General features: G+C 35.2%; 1 protein-coding gene across 1 annotated transcript in view; it reads left to right on the top strand.

Moving 5' to 3' along the window:
* LRRK2 (leucine rich repeat kinase 2) overlaps positions 1 to 24,928 on the top strand; it is a 213,824-nt gene that overhangs the window by 89,406 nt on the left and 99,490 nt on the right. The window contains exons 24-31 of the mRNA XM_052640501.1: positions 2,911 to 3,161; positions 3,443 to 3,591; positions 7,743 to 7,836; positions 13,161 to 13,347; positions 14,453 to 14,634; positions 19,754 to 19,983; positions 20,399 to 20,526; positions 22,076 to 22,294. Of these exons, the coding sequence (XP_052496461.1) occupies positions 2,911 to 3,161; positions 3,443 to 3,591; positions 7,743 to 7,836; positions 13,161 to 13,347; positions 14,453 to 14,634; positions 19,754 to 19,983; positions 20,399 to 20,526; positions 22,076 to 22,294 (1,440 nt within the window). The remainder of the gene's footprint in view (positions 1 to 2,910; positions 3,162 to 3,442; positions 3,592 to 7,742; positions 7,837 to 13,160; positions 13,348 to 14,452; positions 14,635 to 19,753; positions 19,984 to 20,398; positions 20,527 to 22,075; positions 22,295 to 24,928) is intronic.

Raw genomic sequence — 24,928 nt, 5'->3', positions numbered from 1 at the left:
AAGAAGAGAAGGAAAAGGCAAAGGAGAAAGCAAAAGATATACCCATCTGAATGCAGAGTTCCAAAGAATAGCAGGGAGAGATAAGAAAGCCTTCCTCAATGAACAATGCAAAAAAATAGAGGAAAACAACAGAATGGGAAAGACTAAAGATCTCTTCAAGAAAATTAGAGATACCAAGGGAACAATCATGCAAAGATGGGCTCAATAAAGGACAGAATGGTATGGACCTAACAGAAGCAGAAGATATTAAGAAGAGGTGGCAGGAATACACAGAAGGTCTATACAAAAAAGATCTTAATGACCTGGACAAGCATGATAGTGTGATCATTCACCTAGAGCCAAACATCCTGGAGTGTGAAGTCAAATGGGCCTTAGGAAGAATCAGTACAAACAAAGCTAGTGGAGGTGATAGAATTCCAGCTGAACTATTTCAAATCCTAAAAGATGATGCTGTTAAAGTGCTGCACTCAATATGCCCTCGCATTTGGAAAATTCAGCAGTGGCCACAGGACTGGAAAAGGTGTTTTCATTCCAATCCCAAAGCAGGACAATGCCAAAGAATGTTTAAACTACCACACAATTATACTCATTGCACATGCTAGCAAGGTTATACTCAAAATTCTCCAAGCTAGGCTTCAACAGTTTATGAACCAGGAACTTACAGATGTACAAACTTGATTTAGAAAAGGCAGAGGAGCCAGAGATCAAATTGCCAGTATCCGCTGGATCATAGAAAAAGCAAGAGAATTCCGGGAAAACATCTACTTCTGCTTCACTGGCTACACTAAAACCTTTGACTGTGTGAATCACAGCAAACTGGAAAATTAATTTGAAAGAGGAGGTTATAAAATAAAACATGTATTATTACATGATTACTCTATGGTTAACTCTTATTTATATTAAAATGTATTTTTATAATACAAACTTATGTATTTATGTATATAAATTATATATTTATTAAAGCTCAACATTCAGAAAACGAAGATCATGGCATCCGGTCCCATCACTTCATGGAAAATAGATGGGGAAACAGTGGAAACAGGGTCAGACTTTATTTTTTTGGGCTCCAAAATCACTGCAGATGGTGACTGCAGCCATGAAATTAAAAGACGCTTACTCCTTGGAAGAAAAGTTATGACCAACCTAGATAGCATAAAGCAGAGACATTACTTTGCTGACCAAGGTCCATCTAGTCAAGGCTATGGTTTTTCCTGTGGTCATGTATGGATGTGAGAGTTGGACTGTGAAGAAGGCTGAGCGCCGAAGGATTGATGGTTTTGAACTCTGGTGTTGGAGAAGACTCTTGAGAGTCCCTTGGATTGCAAGGAGATCCAACCAATCCATTCTGAAGGAGATCAGCCCTGGGATTTCTTTGGAAGGAATAATGCTAAAGCTGAAGCTCCAGTACTTTGGCCACCTCATGCAAAGAGTTGACTCATTGGAAAAGACTCTGATGCTGGGAGGGATTGGGGGCAGGAGGAGAAGGGGACGACAGAGGATGAGATGGCTGGATGGCATCACAGACTCGATGGACGTGAGTCTGAGTGAACTCCGGGAGATGGTGATGGACAGGGAGGCCTGGCGTGCTGCAGTTCATGGAGTTGCAAAGAGTTGACATGACTGAGCGACTGAACTGAACTGAACTGAAGTGTATAATTACATACTTATATATAATATTATGACCTCTTCTGTCCTTGGGATTCTCCAAGTGAGATTACTGTAGCGGGGTGCCATGCCCTCCTCCAGGGAATCTTCCTAACGCAGGGATTGAACCCAAGTCTGTTATTTCTGCTTCATTGGGAGCAGGTTCTTTACCATTAGTGCCACTTAAGAAGTCCATAATATAAATAAATATATAATATTTGTACCACATAAATATAACATATATGATATAAATATATAATTATAAACATCATTTATATATTATTCAAATAATGTTTATATTTATATAACATTTCATACATTATATATTATATGCTATATAATTTATAATATGTATTGTATAAATTATAAAATATATTTATAATCATTATATAATACATAACATAACATGTTTTATATTATATATTATTATTTTATAATTATAAGATAGTATATATTTATAATTATATATATAGCATGTAATATATATATATCATTATATATACTATAAATATGGCATATAATATATATTGTATATAACATATAGCTTGCTTATTATTTAAAATTCATATATTATGCATAGTTTGTAAAACATATTTGTCTATTGTACAAATTTATAAGATTTATATATAATTTATAATATATTTATGATGCCTAAGTATATAATTAATATATAATGGTATAAATAAATGATAGAGTATAAACATTAGAAATATAACAAATATATAATTATTAGTAATATAATAAATATATAATATCTTAAAAATAGAAAATAGACTTTTAAAACAAAATGTTTCATTTGAAAGAGGGGTTTATGAAATAACACATGTATTATATACGTGACTACTTTATGTTTATATCTTACTTATGTTAAAATGTTAAGCAATATGTAAAAGCTAGAGAAAAACATATTTCCAGGATTATGTTGTACTGCTTATTCATTAAGTCATTTGTTCAAGTATTTGTTGGAGCCTGTTATTCTTCCATTTACTCATTGCAAGAATAATTTACCACAAAAGCTGAATTAAACTCTAAACCTTATTTTGTGAGCCTGCTTTTGACTGTCCACCTATTAATATTTTTCCTGTCTTTACCCATTTTATAGCAGAGCAGATAGGACTAGTGAGTATACTGAAGTCATCTTGTCGATTGTATTTTCAATTTTTTGAAAAAGTCTTAATGGTTGTAATTACCAGAGATGTGGAAAACAGAAATATTAGCTAGATTTAAGTTTTTCAGATGGTTCATTTAAACATTTTGTCTTTTCAGACTCTGAAATGTTTAACACATTTGGATCTGCATAGTAATAAATTTACATCGTTTCCCACTTACTTGTTGAAAATGAATTGTATTGCTAACCTTGATGTCTCTCGAAATGACATTGGACCCTCGGTAGTTTTGGACCCTGCTGTGAAGTGCCCGACCTTGAAACAGTTTAACTTGTCTTATAATCAGATATCTTCTCTTCCTGAGAACATTGGTGATGTGGTAGAGAAATTGGAACAGCTCATTTTAGAAGGGTAAGCATGTCTTCATTGAAGACAAAACAGTTGCCTCACATTGAAGTTTCATAAGGTTGATACACAGTGACATTGTTTCCATAGTAATGAGTTTTACATGGTAATGTGATAAAAAAATGAGACAATTCATAATATAGCTTCTATCAGTTGACTTAAATTTTTACAATTAATTTAAAAGTTAATAAATGTGCTTTGATGCTATTTTTGAAGATGATTGACTGTTTTTCTTCAAAGCCTGTGAGTTTATGCAATTTAATCCTCACTTTGTCTCTTATGACTAGAAATAAAATATCAGAAATATGTTCTCCTTTGAGCCTGAAGGAACTGAAGATTTTAAACCTTAGTAAAAACCACATTTCATCTTTATCAGAGGACTTCCTTGAGACTTGTCCTAAATTGGAGATTTTAAGTGCCAAAATGAATTTTCTTGGTAAGTACTTTTTATGAGACTTCTCTTTCCAGTCATTTTGAGTGTTATATGGGTCAAATGAAACAAATAAAAGTAATCATATGAGACCTGTATGAACATTTTAGGTGGGGATTAAAAGGTGGGGTTTCAGTTAAATATCATGCTAGAGTTTTAAATATAAATTTTGCAGGTTGCTGATAAAAAGAAATGAGCTGTCAAGCCGTGAAATGTGGAGGGAACTTAAATGCATATTGCTAAGTTAAAGAAGCCAATCTGAAAAGATTACACACTGTATAATTTTAGCTGTATGATATTTTGGGAAAGGCAAAGCTAACAACCAGAAATTTCCAGGATCTTGGAGTGAGGGAGAAAGTGTTGGCTGTCCATAGACTTCTCCAGGCAAGAATACTGGAGTGGGTAGCTGTTCCCTTCTCCAGGGGCTCCTCCCAACCAAGGGATTGAACCCAGGTCTCCTGCTTTGTGGAGGAGCCACCAGGGAAACCCAAGAATATTTGAGTGGATGGGCTATCCCTTCTTCAGGGGAATCTTCCCCACCCAGGAATTGAACCGGAGTGTCCTACATTGCAGGTGGATTCTTTACCAGCTCAGCTACCAGCGAAGTCCTGTCAAAGAGTAAACTCTATTGTAAACGAAGAGTAAACTCTGTTGTAAACTGTGGACTTTACTTAATAATATTGACCCATCAGTTATAACAAATATACCAAACTATTCTACTCTAGGGTTTCCCTGGTGGCTCAGATGGTAAAGAATCTGCCTGCAATGTGGGAGACCTGGGCTCAATCCCTGGGTTGGGAAGATTTCCTGGAGGAGGGCATGGCAACCCACTGTAGTATTCCTGCCTGGAGAATCCCCATGGGCAGAGGATTCTGGTGGGCTACAGTCCATGGGGTTGCAAAGAGTTGGACACGACTGAGCAGCTAAGCACACAGCACATTCTATTCTAGGTGTTCATAATGGGGAAAAGATGTATGCGTTTGGGCTGGTGGTGGTGAGGGGAAAAGGTGAATATGGGAGAACTTTGTATTTTCCTCTCATTTTTTCTGTAAACCTAAAGCTGCCCTAAAAACTAGTCTAGTTTTTAAATTCTAAAATATTAAAAATTATATTATGGTATTTAACATGCTGTTATTGTCATAGACTCAAATGTCAATATCTTATGAAAAGTGCTAGTCACTCAGTTGTGTCCAACTCTTTGTGACCCCATGGACTGGAGCCTGCTGGGCTCCTCTGTCCAAGGGATTCTCTAGGCAAAAATACGGGAGTGGGTTGACATTCCCTCTTCAACCGAGGGGGATTTTCCCAACCTAGGGATTGAACCCAGTCTCCTGCACTGCAAGCAGATTCTTTCCCACTGAGCCACCAGGGAAACCCAAGACTGCAGTATCTTGGAGTACAAGTAGTCATTAATCTATGGTTCTGTGAATATACTAAAATTTCAGTATGGCTGCCTGAGATGGTTGAAGCAGAAATACTGGGTTTCCTACTGAAATTTGTTCATCAGTTTTCTGGAGTATGGTGCTATTATTATTTTTTAGGAATCAAATTAATCATTTAGGAGTTTTCAAATTAGCTTAATATGTATTCATTGAGCTTTTGCTCTGTTCAAAATATTATAATCACGGACTATATGATTGTCACTTTTGTTAAAAATCCTGGAATACTCTATGTTCTCTTAGCATGTGAGACAGCAGAGATTTATGTTCACTTTAGCCTGTCTGCAAATTCTAATATTGAGGAACAAAATACTTTTATGGTAATAAATGGGAACATTCCCCCTATTTTAGCTTCCTTAATGGAGGCCACACATACTTTGCCACCCACATGCCTATTCTATACCTGACTTAGTAAAATAATTTTTAATTTTATTAAATAGCAGAATATAGTTTGACTACTTACTTTAAAATATTTTATTTTTATACATTTTTGAGAAACTACTAACAATGAAATCCATATTAATTTATGGAAAATTACTTTCCTTCTCTTTCCCTTCCTTTCACTCTCTTGAATATTGACCATGTTCTTACCATGAGCCTGAAACTGGGTATAGAATTATTCACTCACTAATGAGCAAAGCAATTCAGACTCTGTCCTTAAGGAACATGTAGTTAAGTTCAGAAGACAGACAGTAAGTAATGATGGAATAAATGAATGTAATTTTATATTGCACTAAGTGCTATGATGATAAGTTTCAAGATGCTACGAGGGTACCTCAAGGGGATCCGATCTACACTGTGGAGATAGGGAAGTGTCTGTGTTTGTTGCATTTAATTAGATCTAGAAAAAAGAGCATCTGAGGGACCCTGAGGCTAGCATATGGTCAATATGTCATCTCAGCTGAATCTCACAAAAATCCTATAGGGCGGAACAAGTATGATCTCTGCTTGACTAATTGAGGAAATTGAAGTACTGAGATTTTTGTGTGAAATGTTCAGGAACATAGAATTAATTAATTAGTTGTTTCAGGAATCTGCTTTCTTTGCAGGACACAAATTTAATAGTTGTAGAAATGGCCTTGTATTTGGAAAAACACCCTATTGATGTGATAACCTCAGTGGAACTCTAACCATTAAAAATTCCTCTGTGAAATGAAGTTTCAGTTCTTTGATTTTATGAGTCTTTCTCATATAGAATGGGAAAGCTCAAGAATCTCTGAACCCAAAGACTCTTAATTCCTAAATGGAGAATTACATCTATTATACTAATTTATTTTGCTACAAATACTTTTGGGAAATAGGTAAGGTATAGCATGCAACTTTCTGCTTGTTAGGAAGACAGCTTCTAGTAATGTCCTGGAACATTTTGACCCTTGAAGATTTTCTTGATAAAGGATAACCCATATTATTAACCTTGAAAATGCTAAGAAATAATTTCTCAAACCACTTTCACAGAACCACAGATTTTCAGATTGCTAAACAATCTCAGGCTTCATCTGAGTTAGGTGCACTTTTACAGATGACAAAACAGGCAGTATGATTAATTTAGTTTCCAAAATTATGTTCCATAGAATTTTATTTCGGTACCTTGTTTTAATTTCCCTTTTGGAAATTCATAAAATATGTTAAAATGTTGACAGCTTTGGTGTGACTTCCCTGGTGGCTTAGACAATAAAGAGTCTGCCTGTAATGCAGGAGACCTGGGTGTTGACAGCTTTGAGATATTTCACTTTATTTGGCCTAATGTTTCCCCATTCTCTGAAGATCATATGATCAAAGAATGCTTTTATTAAGTAACATCCATAATTATTCAATGGACTTTGCTGGTGGCTCAGATGGTAAAGAATATGCCTGCAATGCAGGAGACCTGGGTTCGATTCCTGGGTCAGAAAGATATGCTAGAGAAAGGAATGGCAACTCATTCCAGTATTCTTGCCTGGAAAATGCCATGGACAGAGGAGCCTGGCAGGCTTCATTTCATGGGGTCGCAAAGAGTCAGACACAACTGAGCAACTCTCACTTTCAATTTCATTTTCATAATTATTCCATAGAATATTCTTTACAAGACGGTGTTAAAGAGAATTTTTATATCATGCTGTGGATTAGTAAAATATTCCAAAATGGTTTTTTAAACTTACTTCAGTAATTTGAATTAACATACAATATATATAGGGCTTCCCAGGTGGTGCTGATGGTAAAGAACCCACCTGCCAATGCAGGACACATACGAGACATGGATTCGATATCTGGGTTGGGAAGATTCCCTGGAGAAGGGCATGGCAACCCACTCCATTATTTTTGCCTGAGGAATCTCATGGACACAGGAGCCTAGCCAACTACAGTCCATAGGATTGCAAAGAGTAGGACACAACGGAAGCTACTTAGCACGCTGCACGCACGCATAATATATGTCACATAATATCACACATACTTTGAAATGAATATTCTAATGATTTTTCCTTTGTGCAGACGTTAGAAGAGTTTATATTTAGACACTTGTAGAGCTTTCAAGTTAGAAGATTCTTATAATTATGGTGTATTATTTTAATATTTTGTGGTAGTATTAACTAAGTTTAAAAGTAGAACTTTTTATTGTCAGAGTAAGAATAGAAATTAAATTACATGTCAGATCACTGATAGCTGTCTTAGTGTGGAATCTGGTAGAAATCTAGTTAAAGTGATTAAAATGTCCATTAACTCACCTTTATTTTCTCTTAGCTGCTATGCCTTTTTTGCCTTCTTCTATCACAAGCCTAAAATTATCTCAAAACAGATTCACATGTGTCCCAGAAGCAATTTTACATCTCCCACAGTAAGTTTATTATTTTAATTTTACAAACCACATGAGCTGAAACAGAACTTTCAGAAACTTGGTTTTAATTTAGACATATAGATGTAATTGATTTCTAAACCTACTAAGCTTAATGTTTAAAAATCTATGAATGTTTGATTTTTATTAGGCAAAAGACCTAAGTTGTTGTTTGGACTTTTAAACTTTTATTTTAATTTAATGTGTTGTTGCATAGAAACAATTTAAGAGTAATTAATGGTTACATTATTATAATCAAATGAGATTGTACTGGCTGTCACTTTAACTTTTAAAATTTCACTTGCTTTGGGGATTATGTTGCTAAGACACTGTTAACTTTGAAATTATATTTCAATTATGTTTGAATGACATTTTTGGTGAAAATTTCTGTAGTTTCAGGTATTTGGGAATATTTCTAGTTAATTTCATTAAAAATAAAGTTTCATGTTAACTGAAAATTCAGATATTAAATGGCTTTCAAAGGTGTTGTCATCTTAAACAACTATTCTACTAGTGTTATATATTATAGGCAAAATCCATAAAGGTACATGTGCATATATATATATATACATATACAGGCAAATAATCCTTAGTTGTAATTTAGCAATGGAAGGTGTGAGACAGATATATAGTAGTCAATTTAAAACCAGCATTAAAATGTGTGGAACACTGTTCTAACTGCTTAACAGTGTGTCATATCTTTAATCTTCCTAATAATCCTATGAATATCAGTAGTTGCTATTATCATCTCTACTTTATCATAAGGACACTGTTTCATTAAAGAGAGGAAGTAACTTGCCCAAAGTCATAGTTCAAACCACCACACTGGTAGTTTGATTTCAGACTCTTAATTCTGACATACAAGCACCTATAGAATATAGATGGTCTAATATTTTAAACATATTGCTTTGGTGAAAATGTGTTTGGAGACCACTTATTTATAAAAATTTATTAGGAGATTAATGTCATAAGAAAGGTTTCTTCCTAGAGAGCCAGAAATTTATACAGTCCTCTGTTCATTTCCAAGGCAAACCATTCAGTATCACAGGAATCCAAGTCTATGCCCCAACCAGTAGTGCTGAAGAAGCTGAAGCTGAACAGTTCTATGAAGACGTACAAAACCTTTTAGAACTAACACCCAAAAGAGATGTCCTTTTCATTATAGGGGACTGGAATGCAAAAGTAGGAAGTCAAGAAACACCTGGGGTAACAGGCAAATTTGGCCTTGGTATACGGAATGAAGCAGGGCAAAGGCTACTAGAGTTTTGCCAAGAGAACACTGGTCATAGCAAACACCCTCTTCCACCAACACAAGAGAAGACTCTACACGTTGATATCACCAGATGGTCAACGCCAAAATCAGATTGATTATATTCTTTGGAGCCGAAGATGGAGAAGCTCTATACAGTCAGCAAAAACAAGACTGGGAGCTGACTGTGGCTCAGATCAGGAACTCCTTATTGCCAAATTCAGACTAAAATTGAAAAAAGTGGGGAAAACCACTAGACCATTCAGGTATGACTTAAATCAAATCCCTTATGATTATACAGTGGAAGTGAGAAATAGATTTAAGGGAATAGATGTGATCGATAGAGTGCCTGATGTACTATGGACGGGAGATTCGTGCCATTGTACAGGAGACAGGGATCAACCATCTCCATGGAAAAGAAATGCAAAAAAGTGAAATGGCTGTCTGGGGAGGCCTTACAAATAGCTATGAAAAGAAGAGAAGCGAAAAGCAAAGGAGAAAAGGAAAGATATAAGCATCTGAATGCAGAGTTCCAAAGAATAGCAAGAAGAGATAAGAAAGCCTTCCTCAGTGATCAATGCAAAGAAATAGAGGAAAGGAACAGAATGGGAAAGACTAGAGATCTCTTCAAGAAAATTAGAGATACCAAGGGAACATTTCATGCAAAGATGGGCTCGAAAAAGGACAGAAATGGTATGGACCTAGCAGAAGCAGAAGGTATTAAGAAGAGATAGCAAGAATACACGGAAGAACTGTACAAAAAAGATCTTCACGACCAAGATAATCACGATGGTGTGCTCACTCACCTAGAGCCAGACATCCTGGAATGTGAAGTCAAGTGGGCCTTAGAAAGCATCGCTATGAACAAAGCTAGTGGAGGTGATGGAATTCCAGTTGAGCTGTTTCAAATCCTGAAAGATGATGGTGTGAAAGTGCTGCACGCAATATGCCAGCAAATTTAGAAAACTCAGCAGTGGCCACAGGACTGGAAAAGGTCAGTCTTCAACCAATCCCAAAGAAAGGCAATGCCAAAGAATGCTCAAACTACCGCACAATTGCACTCATCTCACACGCTAGTAAAGTCATGCTCAAAATTCTCCAAGCCAGGCTTCAGCAATATGTGAACCGTGAACTTCTAGACATTCAAGTTGGTTTTAGAAAGGCAGAGGACCCAGAGATCAAATTGCCAACATCCGCGGGATCATGGAAAAAGCAAGAGAGTTCCAGAAAAACATCTATTTCTGCTTTATTGACTATGTCAAAGCCTTTGACTGTGTGCATCACAATAAACTGTGGAAAATTCTGAAAGAGTTGGGAATACCAGACCACCTGACATGTCTCTTGAGAAACCTATATGCAGGTCAGGAAGCAACAGTTAGAACTGGACATGGAACAACACACTGATTCCAAATAGGAAAAGGAGTACGTCAAGGCTGTATATTGTCACCCTGTTTATTTAACTTATATGCAGAGTACATCATGAGAAACGCTGGGCTGGAAGAAACACAAGCTGGAATCAAGATTGCCGGGAGAAATATCAATCACCTCAGATATGCAGATGACACCACCCTTATGGCAGAAAGTGAAGAGGAACTCAAAAGCCTCTTGATGAAAGTGAAAGAGGAGAGTGAAAAAGTTGGCTTAAAGCTCAACATTCAGAAAACGAAGATCATGGCATCTGGTCCCATCAATTCATGGCAAATAGATGGGGAAACAGTGGAAACAGTGTCAGACTTTATTTTTGGGGCCTCCAAAATCACTGCAGATTGTGACTGCAGCCATGAAATTAAAAGACACTTACTCCTTGCAGGAAAGTTATGACCAACCTAGACAGCATATTCAAAAGCAGAGACATTACTTTGCCGACTAATGTCCGTCTAGTCAAGGCTATGGTTTTTCCAGTGGTCATGTATGGATGTGAGAGTTGGACTGTGAGGAAGGCTGAGTGCCAAAGAATTGATGCTTTCGAACTGTGGTGTTGGAGAAGACTCTTGAGAGTTCCTTGGACTGCAAGAAGATCCAACCAGTTCATTCTAAAGGAGACCAGTCCTGGATGTTTTTTGGAAGAACTGATGTTGAAGCTGAAACTCCAATACTTTGGCCACCTCATGAGAAGAGTTGACTCATTGGAAAAGACTCTGATGCTGGGAGGGATTGGGGGCAGGAGGAGAAGCTGATGACAGAGGATGAGATGGCTGGATGGCATCACCAACTCGATGGACATGAGTTTGAGTGAACTCCGGGAGTTGGTGATGGACAGGGAGGCCTGGCGTACTGCAATTCATGGGGTCGCAAAGAGTCAGATATGACTGAGCGACTGAACTGAACTGAATTACACTATTCTTCAAACACTATCTTCAGGTGTAAATTTCCAGTGTTTATATGTATTTCTTTAAATTTATTCTCTTGTTTCACAAATGAGCATGTACTTGGCCACCTTTAGGCTCTAAGCTTAGTCTTAAAGCCAAGAGGCATTGCCTTTGAACAACTTGACAGTTGTCAATTTTGTCTCAGTCGCATTGTTGATCACACATATGTGTCTTGCCTTTCATATAATCAAATTAATTTTTTTGCTTTCAACTTTTTTATAAAGTAACTAGAGCAAAATCTAATATCATTTACAAAGTAGAGCAAAAATGTTGCTTTATAGATCTGAATCTTGGTCTAGCAGATCTTAGAATTAATTATCATGCTTTAAATATGTTGGGTGAAAAGAATCAGTAACAGTAGTAAAAGTCCAGACAACCTTTTACATAGTGAAATATACCACAGTTGCTATCTTTAGTCTTTTTACACATGTAAACTTGTATGTGACATGTGTTTTCCTGCTGTTTTTTACAAACTTTTTTCCCTGGTGGCTCAGACGGTAAAGCGTCTGCCTGCAATGCAGGAGACCTGGGTGTTCAATTCCTGGCTTGGGAAGATCCCCTGGAGAAGGAAATGGCACCCCATTCTGGTACTCTTGCCTGGAAAATGCCATGGATGGAGGAGCCTGGTAGGCTACAGTCCATGGGGTCGCAAAAAGTCGGACATGACTGAGTGCTTCGTTTTCTTTTTGGGTAGCTATTCCTGCATGAAAGCAACAAATTTTCATTGAGGGCCTTCTGTTTACAAGATATCATGCTCAGTGTTATATTTCACACTGAGACAAGCTGGTAATAAACTTGAGGACCTGACTTCTGAAAAATCCCTCCAGATTTTTAATGAGATTGAAGAGAGAAATGGAAGCTACATATTTGCGAATCTTGTATAGAAGGCAGGAATTTTAATGACTGTTTTTGCATTTGTTGATTATGATTTCTCATGCATCATAAATGTTTGTAAAATACAATCTTTCATTCTGATTGACATTTTTATATTTCTGAAGTAGGGAAATTAGACCTCAATTTAGTTTTTATTGGGCCTTATTTAAATGTTCCTATTAAGACATGCCTTTTTTTTCCTACCACATATACCTTTACAGATACAAAAAAACCACACCTGTATACTCATATATAAGTTTTTTAAAAATTTACTTTTCATTAATTTCTTTTAACTGAAGCATGATTACTTACAATATTGTGATAGTTTTAGCTATACATCGAAATGAATCAGCCACGGGTGCCCATGTGTCCCCCATCCTGAACCCCCCTCCCACTTCCCTCCCCACCCCATCCCTCTGGATTGTCCCAGAGCACCAGCTTTGAGTGCCTTGTTTCATGCTGGTCATCTTTTTACATATGGTAATGCATATGTTTCAGTGCTGTTTTCTCAAATCATACCACCCTTGCCTTCTCCCAGAGAGTTAAAAGCTTGTTCTTTACATTTGTGTCTCTTTTGCTGCCTTGTATTTAAGATTGTTGTTACCGTCTTTCTAAATTCCATATATATGCGTTAATATACAGTGTTGTTTCTCTTCTGACTTGCTTCTCTCTGTATAATAGGCTCTAGTTTCATCCCCCTCATTAGGACTGACTTAAATACTATTAGTTTTAAAATTATATCTTATTCTCACTCTGCTGAAAGTTGTTTGTGATGTCATTTCATGTATTTAGGAAATACTCATTTGATTTTTATTCTCGACATTGTATTGTTTCAGCCTGCGGTCCTTAGATATGAGCAGCAATGATATTCGATATCTACCAGGTCCTGTGCACTGGAGATCTTTGAACTTAAGGGAACTCTTGTTTAGTCATAATCAGATCAGTATCTTGGACTTGAGTGAAAAAGCATGTGCATGGTCTAGAATAGAGAAACTACATCTTTCTCATAATAAACTGAAAGAGGTAAAGAGATCATATTTGTTTAAAATTATTGCCAATTGAAAAAATGTGCTTTTGTAATGTCTGTTATCATAGATGATCATTTTGAAATCTGTTATTTGATACTGCTTACTTTTTGAGTAAGATCTAATCCTACCCTGAGGTAAATGGGTATACTAACATGCTTAATTTCCTTAAAGATTGCCTTTTTTACTCTCTTTTATTTTGAATATATATTTATATATGTTTAATTGCAAATACATGTAATGCTTTAATTGTGTCAATTTACCATGAAATCTCTGATCTGTTAACAGACTCTCAGACATGCTGCATTTCTCAAGTTTCACCAGGCTATATATAGCCTTTGTTCTTCAGCTGACATTGTTTTCCACATTCTTAAATTTCTGTATTCTTCCATCATACTCCCCTACCCCCTCACCCAAATGGACCAGTCTTTATTATAAATCTGAAATTGACTGTCCATTCATCCCAGAAAACATATTTTTTGCCAGCTTCAAGCCTATTGTCTATAAAAGCCAAAGAGAGTAAAGTGTCTGAAACCATGAGGTTCCAGAATAACTGCATAGTTTTGGTACCTAGCTTTTTTTGCATCAGATTACTGTTACCTATTATAAAAATAATGAGTATTACTTAAAAATTTGGAATATTGCAATTATTATGCCACCTAAGGTTTAAACATTTAGTTGTATTTTGAGAATATTAAGTTATATGTAAATTTGTGATGATTAGATCTTTGGTTTTGCTGAAGAACATAGTGACAGGGAATAGCCTGAAGCCACCAACGATTGGATTTGGATACATATAAAAAAATTCTTCATTTCAATGTTGTGAAGTGATGAAATATGCTTCCAAGGGAGAATGGGTTTTAAAAGATTATAAACAAATGCCATAGATTGTTTTGGGTAAGTCCTTTATATTTATGTTTTCAAACATTTTTGATGGAAACTATGACAAACCTTTGGAAAGTTTGAGAACTCTGTTGGAAGGCTGTACAGTTTGCTCATAGACTCTCTGAGCCTCTCTTGTTTTCTAGTAGCATCTTGTTTTTTTGGTAGCACACTTTTCTTACTTCCCACCGACAGCGTTTGCTCTTTTTTATTTCATTAAGATTCCTCCTGAGATTGGCTGTCTTGAAAATCTAACATCTCTTGATGTTAGTTACAACTTGGACCTGAGATCCTTTCCCAATGAAATGGGGAAATTAAGCAAAATATGGGATCTTCCTTTGGACGAACTGCATCTTAATTTTGATTTTAAACATGTAGGATGTAAAGCCAAAGACATCATAAGGTTAGATAATTTTATTTTTATTTTTTTAACTGAATTTGTTTCAGATGTCCTTTTCTGGTTACTTTGGTGGATATATAGTTACAGTTCATAAAAAAGAATGTATAGGACCATCTAGCATGATGTACTCTATGTCATTTGTCTTTTACTTAGTGAATGGGTTTATTTGGTGCCACTGCAGAGCTTTTTATTTCCTCCTGGCCAAGTTAAGGTTGAGAAAATTACTTCTCCTTATTATGCTTTTCAGTAGAAATGGACTCTAAAAGGAAATTATTAATCTTTGTTCTCTTATTACCAGTTATCAATCTGAAGAAATAGAGCAGAATATAATGGCTTCTCGATCTGGGTTTCATGTAGGAAGGATTTATCATATGTCTATTATATCGTAAAGCATTATAGTTACTTAAAGGATATAAAATTACTTCTGTTTTGCCTATGAAGCTGATAACCTACTCAACCTGATCATTTTTGAAACCATCAAAACTTTCAAGTATGCTTGTTTTTGATTTTATACTTTATGAACTTCGTTAATAATGAACTTTATTCTATTCTTTGTTACCATTTGAGCATGTTAGTCTTGTTACCTACTCACAAAATCATGTTTTTATTTCCACAAACTGCTCCTATCTATATTTATCTTACAGGTTTCAACTCAGTTATCACCTCTCAATGTATGCTTGACTTGCCTATAATATCCGCTGTGTTTACTCTCTGTTTCATTCGTGGCACCAAACACAGAGTCTGGCATACAATTAATAATTGTTGCATTATCAGTGAACTTGTAGTTCCTAATTACCTAGTTATCTAGTTACCTAATTCTCTTCCTTAAATTTTCTTAGTTTACATTTAATTTTCTATTTTATGATCAAAGTGTTTGTCAGCAGCTATGCTAAAAAACACTACTCCTCATCCTACATAATTATTTCCCATGATTTTCCTTCCTGAAACTGGAAAAGATGCTCATATAAAATTTGTTCAATTCTTACTAAATGTTTAGTTGTAAGAAGTTTTCAGAGTATTATGCTATCAAGCTACTATGTAACTTAAATATTTTTAAACCTTTTAAACATTTTTAGAGAGGACATAGACCTGGAATAATTTAAAAATTGTAGTTCTCACTTGCTTCTTTGAAGAATGACAAAGAATGGTGAAGTCTTAATAAATAGATATTTGGAACTTTGATTTTCTTGTTTATTGGTGATGAAGATTATCAAGAATGCTCCTCAGAGTCCTATTAATTGTGAGAATGAATCAGTTAATATTCCCTAAGATTCACTTATGATTTAGTTTACTATTCTAATTTTGAACTGTGGCAACATTTTAACATAGTTAAATGTATTTTTCTGTATCCATTTTATTTTTGAGAACATTTACATGTTCTGTTAATTTAAAGGTGGTATTGTTAGCCACTTGTAGCACTTCTAGTAAGTTTCAATGACTTTTGCATTAAAATTGTTAGGAATAACAACATATTATCTGCTGATAGTAAAATCATTTATGTGTTATCAATGTAGTTTAACCAATATGCTCTTCCTTTCTGTGTACATTATATGTGTGCATGTACAATATATATGAATATATACATTATGTATACCATATATGAATACATGTACCAAATAGAACCTCACTATCAAGGATGAATATAACAGTATGCTTGTATACTCTACCTTGATGTTTTTGATATTTTTTGCTGGAATATAATTGCTTTACAATGTTGAGTCAGTTGCTACTGTAAAACATTGTGAAGCAGCTCTATGTGTACATATATCCCCTCCCTCTGAACCCTCCCCCTGCCATTCCACCCATCTAGGTCATCATGGAGTTGTGCTCTGAGGTCCCTGTGCTATATAGCAGCTTCTCACTGTTGTAAAAATGGTAGCATATATATGTCAATACTGCTCTCAATTCGTCCTCCCTCTCCTTCCCCACTTATTTCCACAAGTCTGTTCTCTGTGTCTGTGTCTCTATTCTTGCCCTGCAAATAGGTCCATCAGTACTGTTTTTCTAGATTCTGTATATATGCGTTAATATATGATATTTGTTTTTCTCTTTCTGACTTACTTCACTTTTTATGACAAGCTCTAGGTTCATCCACATCAGTTCAACTGTCTCAATCTCATTCTCATATATCTTTACCTGTCATCTATCGATGGACATCTCGGCTGCTTCTATCTCCTGGCTATTGTAAATACTGCTGCAAGGAACACTGGGGTACATGTGTCTTTTTGAGTTATAATTTTCTCAGGGTATATGCCCAGCAGTGGGATTGGTCCGAGGCTGAACCAGGAAGAATTAGAAAATATAAAAGACCAATCGTAAGTAATGAAATTAAAACTGTCATTAAAAATCTTCCAACACACAAAAGTCCAGCACCAGATGACTTCCCAGGCAAATCCTGTCACACACTTAATGAAGAGCTAACTCTTATCCTTTTAAAACTTTTCCAAAATATTGCAAAAGGAGAAGCACTCCCAAAGTCGTTCTTCAAGACCACCATCACCCTGATATTTAAAGCAGACAAAGATATCGCAAAAAAAGATTCCTTCTCCAGGGACTCTCCCCTGAGTCAGGGATCAAACCTGGGTCTCTTGTATTGCAGGCAGATTCTTTACAGATGGAGCCACCAGGGGAGACCTACAAAAAAAAGGAAAATCATAGACCAATATCGCTGATGAACATGGACACAACAATCCTCAACAAAATACTAGCAAACAGGATCCAGCAACAAATTAAAAGGATCATATACCATGATCAAGTGGCATTTATCACAGGGATGCAAAGATTCTTTAATATATGCACATAAATCAATGTGGTATACCATATTAACAAACTAAAGAATAAAAATCATATGATCATCTCAATAGATGCAGAAAAAGCTTTTGACAAATTTCAGCACCTGTTTATGATAAAAACTCTCCAGAAATGGTTGTGCTGCTGCTGCTGCTGCTGCTAAGTCACTTCAGTTGCATCCGACTCTGTGCGACCCCATAGACGGCAGCCCACCAGGCTCCTCTGTCCCTGGGATTCTCTAGGCAGGAATACTGGAGTAGGTTGCCATTTTCTTCTCCAGAAAATGGGCCTAGAGGGAACTTACTCAACATAATAAAGGCCGTATATGACAGACTCACAGCAAGCATCATTCTCAGTGATGAAAAATTGAAAGCATTTCCCCTAACATCAGGAACAAGACAAGGATGTCCAGTCTCACCACTTATTCAACATAGTTTGGTAAGCCCTCACCATGGCAATTAGAGAAGAAAAAGAAATAAAAGGAATATAAATTGAAAAGGAAGAAGTAAAACTGTTTGCAGATGACATGCTACTATATACAGAGAATCCAAAAGATTCTACCAGAAAACTGCTGGGACGTTATCAATGAACTTGGTAAAGTTTCAGGATACAAAATTAATGCACAGAAATCTCTTGCATTCCTATACACTAGCAACAAAAGAGTAAAAAGAAAAATTAAGAAAGTAATCACATTTACCATCACAACAAAAGAATAAATTACCTAGGAATAAATCTACCTAAGGAAGCAAAAGAACTATACTCAGAAAACTAAAAAAACACTGATGAAAGAAATCAAAGAGGATACAAACTGATGGAAAATATATACCATGTTCTTCTATTGGAAGAATTGATAGAGAAAGGATTGATAGAATTGATAGAAAATTAATGTACTACACAAAGCAATCTACAGATTCAGTGCAATCCCTATCAAATTACCAATGGCATTCCTCACAGAATTAGAACAAAAATTTTATAGTTTGTATGGAAACACAAAAGACCCTGAAAAAATAAAGTCATCCTGTAAAAGATAAATGGGGCAGCAGGAATCAGGTTCCCTGTCTTCAAACTATACTACAAAGCTATATTAATCAAATCACTATAGTATAGTACTGGCACAAAAAATAGAAATATAGACCAGCAGTACAGGATGGAAAGCCCAGAGATAAACCCACATATTTATGGTCACCTAATCTATAACAAAGGAAGCAAGAGTACAAGTCAAGAGGCAAGAGAAAAGGCAGCCTCTTCAGTAAGTGGTGCTGGGGAATCTGGACAGTTACATGTAAAAGAATGAAATTAGAATTCTACCTCATATCATATAAAAAAAAAACTCAAAATGGATTAAAGACTGGAAACTGTAAAACTCATAGAGGAAAACATAGGAAAAATACTCTTTGACATAAATCACAGCAAGATCTTTTTTTGACTTATCCCATAAAATAATGACAATAAAAACAAATGATTGGCACCTAATTAAGCATAAAAACTTTTGCACAGCAAAGGAAACCATAAACAAGATGAGAAGACAACCCTCAGGATGGGAGAAAATATTTGCAAATAAAGCAACAGACAAAGGGTTAACCTTTAAAATATGCAAACAGCCTATGGAGCTCAATATCAAAAAATCAAACAATCCAATAAAAAACGGGTGAAAGACCTAAATAGACATCTCTACAAAGAAGACATACAGATGGCCACAAGGCATATGAAAAGATGGTCAGTATCACTAATTCTTAGAGAATGCAAATCAAAACTACAATGAGGTATTACCTCGCATCAGCCAGAATGGCCATCATCAAAAAATCTATAAGCAATAAATGCTGGAGAGGGTGTGGATAAAAGGGAACCCTCTTACACTGTTAGTGGGAATGCAAATTGGTATAACCACTGTGGAGAACATTATGGAGGTTCTTTAAAAAACTGAACATAGATCTACCTTGATTCTTTATCCTATGGGCTTTGTAAAATTTTATGCTTTATAATTTTTAGAATTTTATTTGTGATATTTAAAGAAATTTTGTATGTGTCTTATATAAAATTTTAATGAGTATTACAAATATTTTGATACTTTGATTCTTTCTCATGTCATTATATTTGATGAGGCTTCTAATCATTATCAGCTAGACCAACCAACATCACTAACAAAGTAGATGTATTAACAATGCATTGAAAGACACATGCATTATTAAGTTAGTATGAGTTATGTGCTCTTTTGCATACTGTACATTATGACAGTTTGATATTTAAAATAATTCAGTGCATAAGAATTCACCTATAGCCTAAGTACACTGTTAAGCAGTTTATTATTTTACTTTTGTTTTTCAAATACCAGGTTTCTTCAGCAGCGGTTGAAAAAGGCTGTGCCCTATAACCGAATGAAACTTATGATTGTGGGAAATACTGGGAGTGGCAAGACCACCTTATTGCAGCAATTAATGAAAATCAAGAAATCAGATCTTGGGATGCAAGGTGCCACAGTTGGCATTGATGTGAAGGACTGGCCCATCCAAATAAGAGGCAAAGGGAAGAAAGACCTCATTCTGAATGTATGGGATTTTGCAGGTATTTATTTTGCTAAAATTTTTTACTCAGATATCTTTTTAAAAACAGGGATTTAAAAACTGGATTTTCTGTTCCAATACTACAGAGACCTGATGGATCATATGGAATTATTCCAGTCATTTATTTCTCCTAATTCTTCCCTTGCCCCCAGAATGAAGAAGCAATGGAAGGAAATGTTAGGAACCAGCACGTGTCAGCTGAAGCCACATAGCTGACACATAAGCAAGAAGTTGTCAATCCCTAGTAAAAACCCAGTGTAATCTTGTAGCTATTATCTTTCGATTGTTTCTCTCTCTCTCTCTTTTTTTTTTTTTTGTATGATAAATAGTGGGTAGTGCCACCTAACTTTATTTTTGAAGAAGAGAATTCTTGTCTATTCTCTGGAAGACTGAAAAGTTCTCCAATCTTTATTTAGGTCGTGAGGAATTCTACAGCACTCATCCCCACTTTATGACCCAACGAGCCTTGTATCTTGCGGTCTATGACCTCAGCAAAGGGCAAGCAGAAGTTGATGCCATGAAGCCTTGGCTTTTCAATATAAAGGTGATATGATCTAATAATTTAAAAATAGAAAATATTTCATGAGTTTTCTTATTGTATATAAGGTGATTTATTTGGGGCAAATAGTACCATCAAATACTTTTCAAATGCTTTTTTGCAAAAGTATTTTTTAAATACTTTTTTGCAAGAAAGTTAGAAGCACTTAAACTTGAGTTAGGAAATTTTTAGGAGTAATTAAGTTGTGACATGAAAATAGTATGTTCTGTGTTAATGAAAGGTATAGAAACTTGAAGCCTTTTTAATCTGTTAAAAATGAGAATATATGTTAGACTATTTTTTATATTCTTTTTTATTTTATTTTATTTATTTATCGGCTGCACTGTGTGGCTTGCAAGATCTCAGTTCTCTGACCAGGGATTGTACTTGGACCATGGCAGTGAAAGCCCCAAATCCTAACCACGAGGCTATCAGGGAGCTCCCTGGTATTATTACTTATGTATAATATGGATTTCCTTAATTTAAAATAAACTGTAGTAAGAAAAAGAAGCAATCTATGCATTACCAACTGTGTCCTCAGAGGCAATTTAGTGTAAAGCCCTGTGGGACTTACAGTTTTAGATATTCCTTCATGTATATATGGTTTTAAAAATCTGTGCCTTTTTATAATTGAGACTAAAGTAAAAATGAATGGTCATTGAATAATGCTCTAGTAGGCTCTTCTGTGAGGCAAATCTGAGCCACCAGGGAAGCCTACTATTAAGAGACATTTCTAAGTATAAAGATAGGCCAACTTAAAAAGTATCAGCGGATACACGCTTGACTTTATCTTATAATCTATAGACAATACATTAGAATATGTAATGAATCCATACACCTTTTCCAAAGGAATACCCAAGACAGAAGTAGCAATAAAGTTATAAATGACAGTCATCAATCAGATGAAATAATTTAGATGGAGTTTTTCTCTCTCAAAGAGATGGGGACTGGGCAAGTGGTCAGGACGGAAATACAATGTGCTTTTAACTTTGTATGAAAGATAATGTTCAGTTCCACATTGCTGAACATAGTTCTGTTTTTGCCAAATAAATCCTCTACTTCAAATTACTGTCCAAATGCTTTATTACTTTAGTGACTTGTTTTTTCTTTGTAGAAGCCACGCTGAATTACTATAATATGAATTAATGAGCTTTAATTCACAGATAAGGAAGAGAAAATATAAAACAAATTGTATTACTCTGATATTATTTGGGTGTTATTAAATATTATTTTATCTAGAAGCCCAAAGCACACTTAAAGAATAACCCATTTTAGGCACAGAGGAAAGAAATGTGTTATTACTGTCACATGGACCGCCTGAAAAGTGACAATAACTAGATTAAGAAGGAGCATAAAAATGACTTTTAAAAATTTCTTAAGTTTAATTTGTTCCCTTAGGTTTAAGGAAGGGAAGACAGTTGTCATTTTCTTCTTGAAATCTTTTGAATTCTCATTTCGATTCTAGTGAATTTCATAGAAAGTGAATATCAGTGGAAATATAAGCAGTCTTGATTTTTAAAACAAACACAAGAGTGTTTTGTATCTTCCCCCATAGGCCCGTGCCTCTTCTTCTCCTGTGATTCTTGTTGGTACACATTTAGATGTTACTGATGAGAAGCAGCGCAAAGCCTGTATCAGTAAAATTACCAAGGAACTCTTGAACAAACGAGGATTTCCTGCAATACGAGATTACCACTTTGTGAATGCCACTGAGGAATCTGATGCTTTGGCAAAACTTCGGAAAACCATAATCAATGAGAGCCTTAATTTCAAGGTAACATGGTTCATTGCCTACCCTAGGTGGTAGATAAATATAATTTATTAACTCTTACATTCTGCAACTGCTAAGAAATGTCAGCAGTCTTGAGAAAAGAATAACTATCTTAAAAGTATGGGGTTTTCTTAGCTGTTAGCATTATTCAAGTACTTTTAATTTTAAAATTATTTATGTTAGACTTAATTTTGAACTCACAGAATTGGAAATTAGAAATAATTGAGGATCCTGAGAGAAACTAAAAGGATATCTGAGAGGCTGAGAGAATGTTCCTGAGAGAATCTGGGGACATGTTTTTGATGCCCTTTCTCTCCCAACATCCTATAGTAGTGATTCAATCAAAAGGATAAAGATGGATGTTGGGGTCTTGGAGTTATCTTTCTTGTATTTTTCTTTGACTGTTTTTTCTCCATCTGCTCCTTTTTGAGTTTCTGTTTTATGCTCATCTTGGTCTTTGTTGTTCCTTCATGTCTTTGTCACTGTGATTTCCTCTTTCAAATATTTTTTTTTCTTCAATATTGAGAGAAGGCTCTTTCATCTGGTCACAACGGTCACTAATTTGGTTTTCAACAATGTGTAAGCATTATTCTAGTTCATACAAACTTTAAGAGTTATGTTTTTGATTTACAAAGTTTTTCTTTCTGGTAAGACAAATATAGTTCATAGAGTTCATAAAACACAAATAAATTGGTTAACAAATGCTTGTTTTTAATACAAAAGAGAAAGAAATTTTACCTGGGCTCTACAGATAGCAAGGGGTAAACTGTACTGAAAAACACTTTGAATAGTTCCATATGACAAACACAATAGTGGATTTCACCGTTAGTCTCTATTGGTTTAGCTCATTAGTACTAATGATCAAAGCTGTGACTTCTAACAAGGGTCTTGTTTTGCCTGGACAGTCCCAGTGTAGTTATTAATTGTGTCTCACTACATTCTCAGAAGCATTCCAGTTTGGATGATAAATTACACGGTCACCTTGGTTATAACACGTTGTCCAGTTAGCTTAGTTCTGTTCCATTTCCACAGATTATGCTCTGTCTAAAACTTAATGAGACATTTATAAGTGTGCCAGTCTTTGTGGTGCTCAGAGAGAGAATTTGCACATTTATATCTTTCCACACATTTATCACAATCAATAAAAGCTTTTACAAATGTGGGTCAATGGAGTTTTATGTTAGAAGAATAAAGTATCATTTATCTCTAGTTTTTGCTACTCTTTTGTGAGACATATGATTAAAGAGTGATATAACTTTTAAGAAACAAATGCACCAAATTAATATATTCAATTAAATATCCTCTTTACCCAGAGAAATTTCCTTTTGAGACTATATCTGTACTTACAGAACTTTGCTGTTACTTATAATATTTTAATAGCTTCTCTCTTATCATTGATATCAGACCATTTATCATATTTTAAAAAAAGAATTCTTAAAGTATGAGTTTGTTTTGTGAAAATCTGAATTTAGTTGAGGAAGTCTATGAAAAGAGTAGTTGATTCATCAAGCTGGACTGGTACTACTTTAGGCTAACAGCAAGTTAGACCAGTTTACTGGTGATAAGACCAGTCTGCTTTCTGCACTTGTACATGAACTCTGAAGACAATACCAGATGAGGAGGTTAAAAACAAATGCTTTGAGAAATGGCATTATTATTTGAAGGAAGGTATATATTGCAAATGGATGCATCATTCTGTTATATTGATTTGAAAATTCAATTGGCTGCTTTGCAGAATAGTGATTCAGATGACCCCAAAACAATAAGCCTGCCAGAACTTGAATATTCTTTCCTTCCTGAGGTGCCTCAACCTGTATTCAGTCAGCAGCTTTTAATCTATTAGAAATCTTTTTTGTTTGGTCTTTCATTTGTTTTTCATCTTTTCCTTTTATCTTGATCTTTTCTAATCTTTGTGTGTCTCACTCTTATTAACATGTGTCCATGCAGAGTTTAGAATAAAAGCTTTCTGTTTTTGACTGTCGGTGACCCGATGATAAAGGTTAAAGAAAGTAGGACAAAATAGAAATCAGTGCCAACAATGTCCCTCTCAGGCTTGTCCAGCCCCTTAGCAGAGTGGGATCCTTTGCTCACCCTGTAGCCCAGCCCTGTAAAGTCCATCCCTTTGTTACTTAACTACTGTGTGAACTCGTTTACTTTTATATGTAGGTTTCCCTTCTTGGGTTAAACGCAAACTTCAATCTGAAGTTCTGTTTTATCTTAATTTATAAATGATGAAGAGAGGGAATATGAAAAGTGGAGGCTAGTGAAATTATATTTAATTTTCTGGTTCAAGGGGTATCTCAAAACAATCTTGACTGTTTGGAAGTAAATATGTAAGTAATGGTTACGGCTGCTATAAATTAGGTTCCTGAAGGATCAAGTTAAGAGTAGAAAAAGAACAAGTATAAAGTTTGTGTGTGTGTGTGTGCAGGTATAATAAACCCAATTTCTATTTGTAATAAGTTGAAGAATTCAAGTAGAAATTTTATTCTTTATTGTCAAGAATATATTCATGGGTTGAGAAATGAGGAGAGTTTGCCACCTGGTGGTTTGCAAAGGCATTTACTATTATTAAAGTTGTATTTCTATTTAAAATTAGATTTTTAAGAAGAAAAAATGTTTGGAAATATTTTTATT

The sequence above is a fragment of the Budorcas taxicolor genome, chromosome 5 (assembly GCF_023091745.1).
Source record: "Budorcas taxicolor isolate Tak-1 chromosome 5, Takin1.1, whole genome shotgun sequence".
Taxonomy (NCBI): Eukaryota; Metazoa; Chordata; class Mammalia; order Artiodactyla; family Bovidae; genus Budorcas; species Budorcas taxicolor.
Note: the sequence above shows the minus strand (reverse complement) of the source record. Positions and strands in the feature narration are given on the sequence as shown.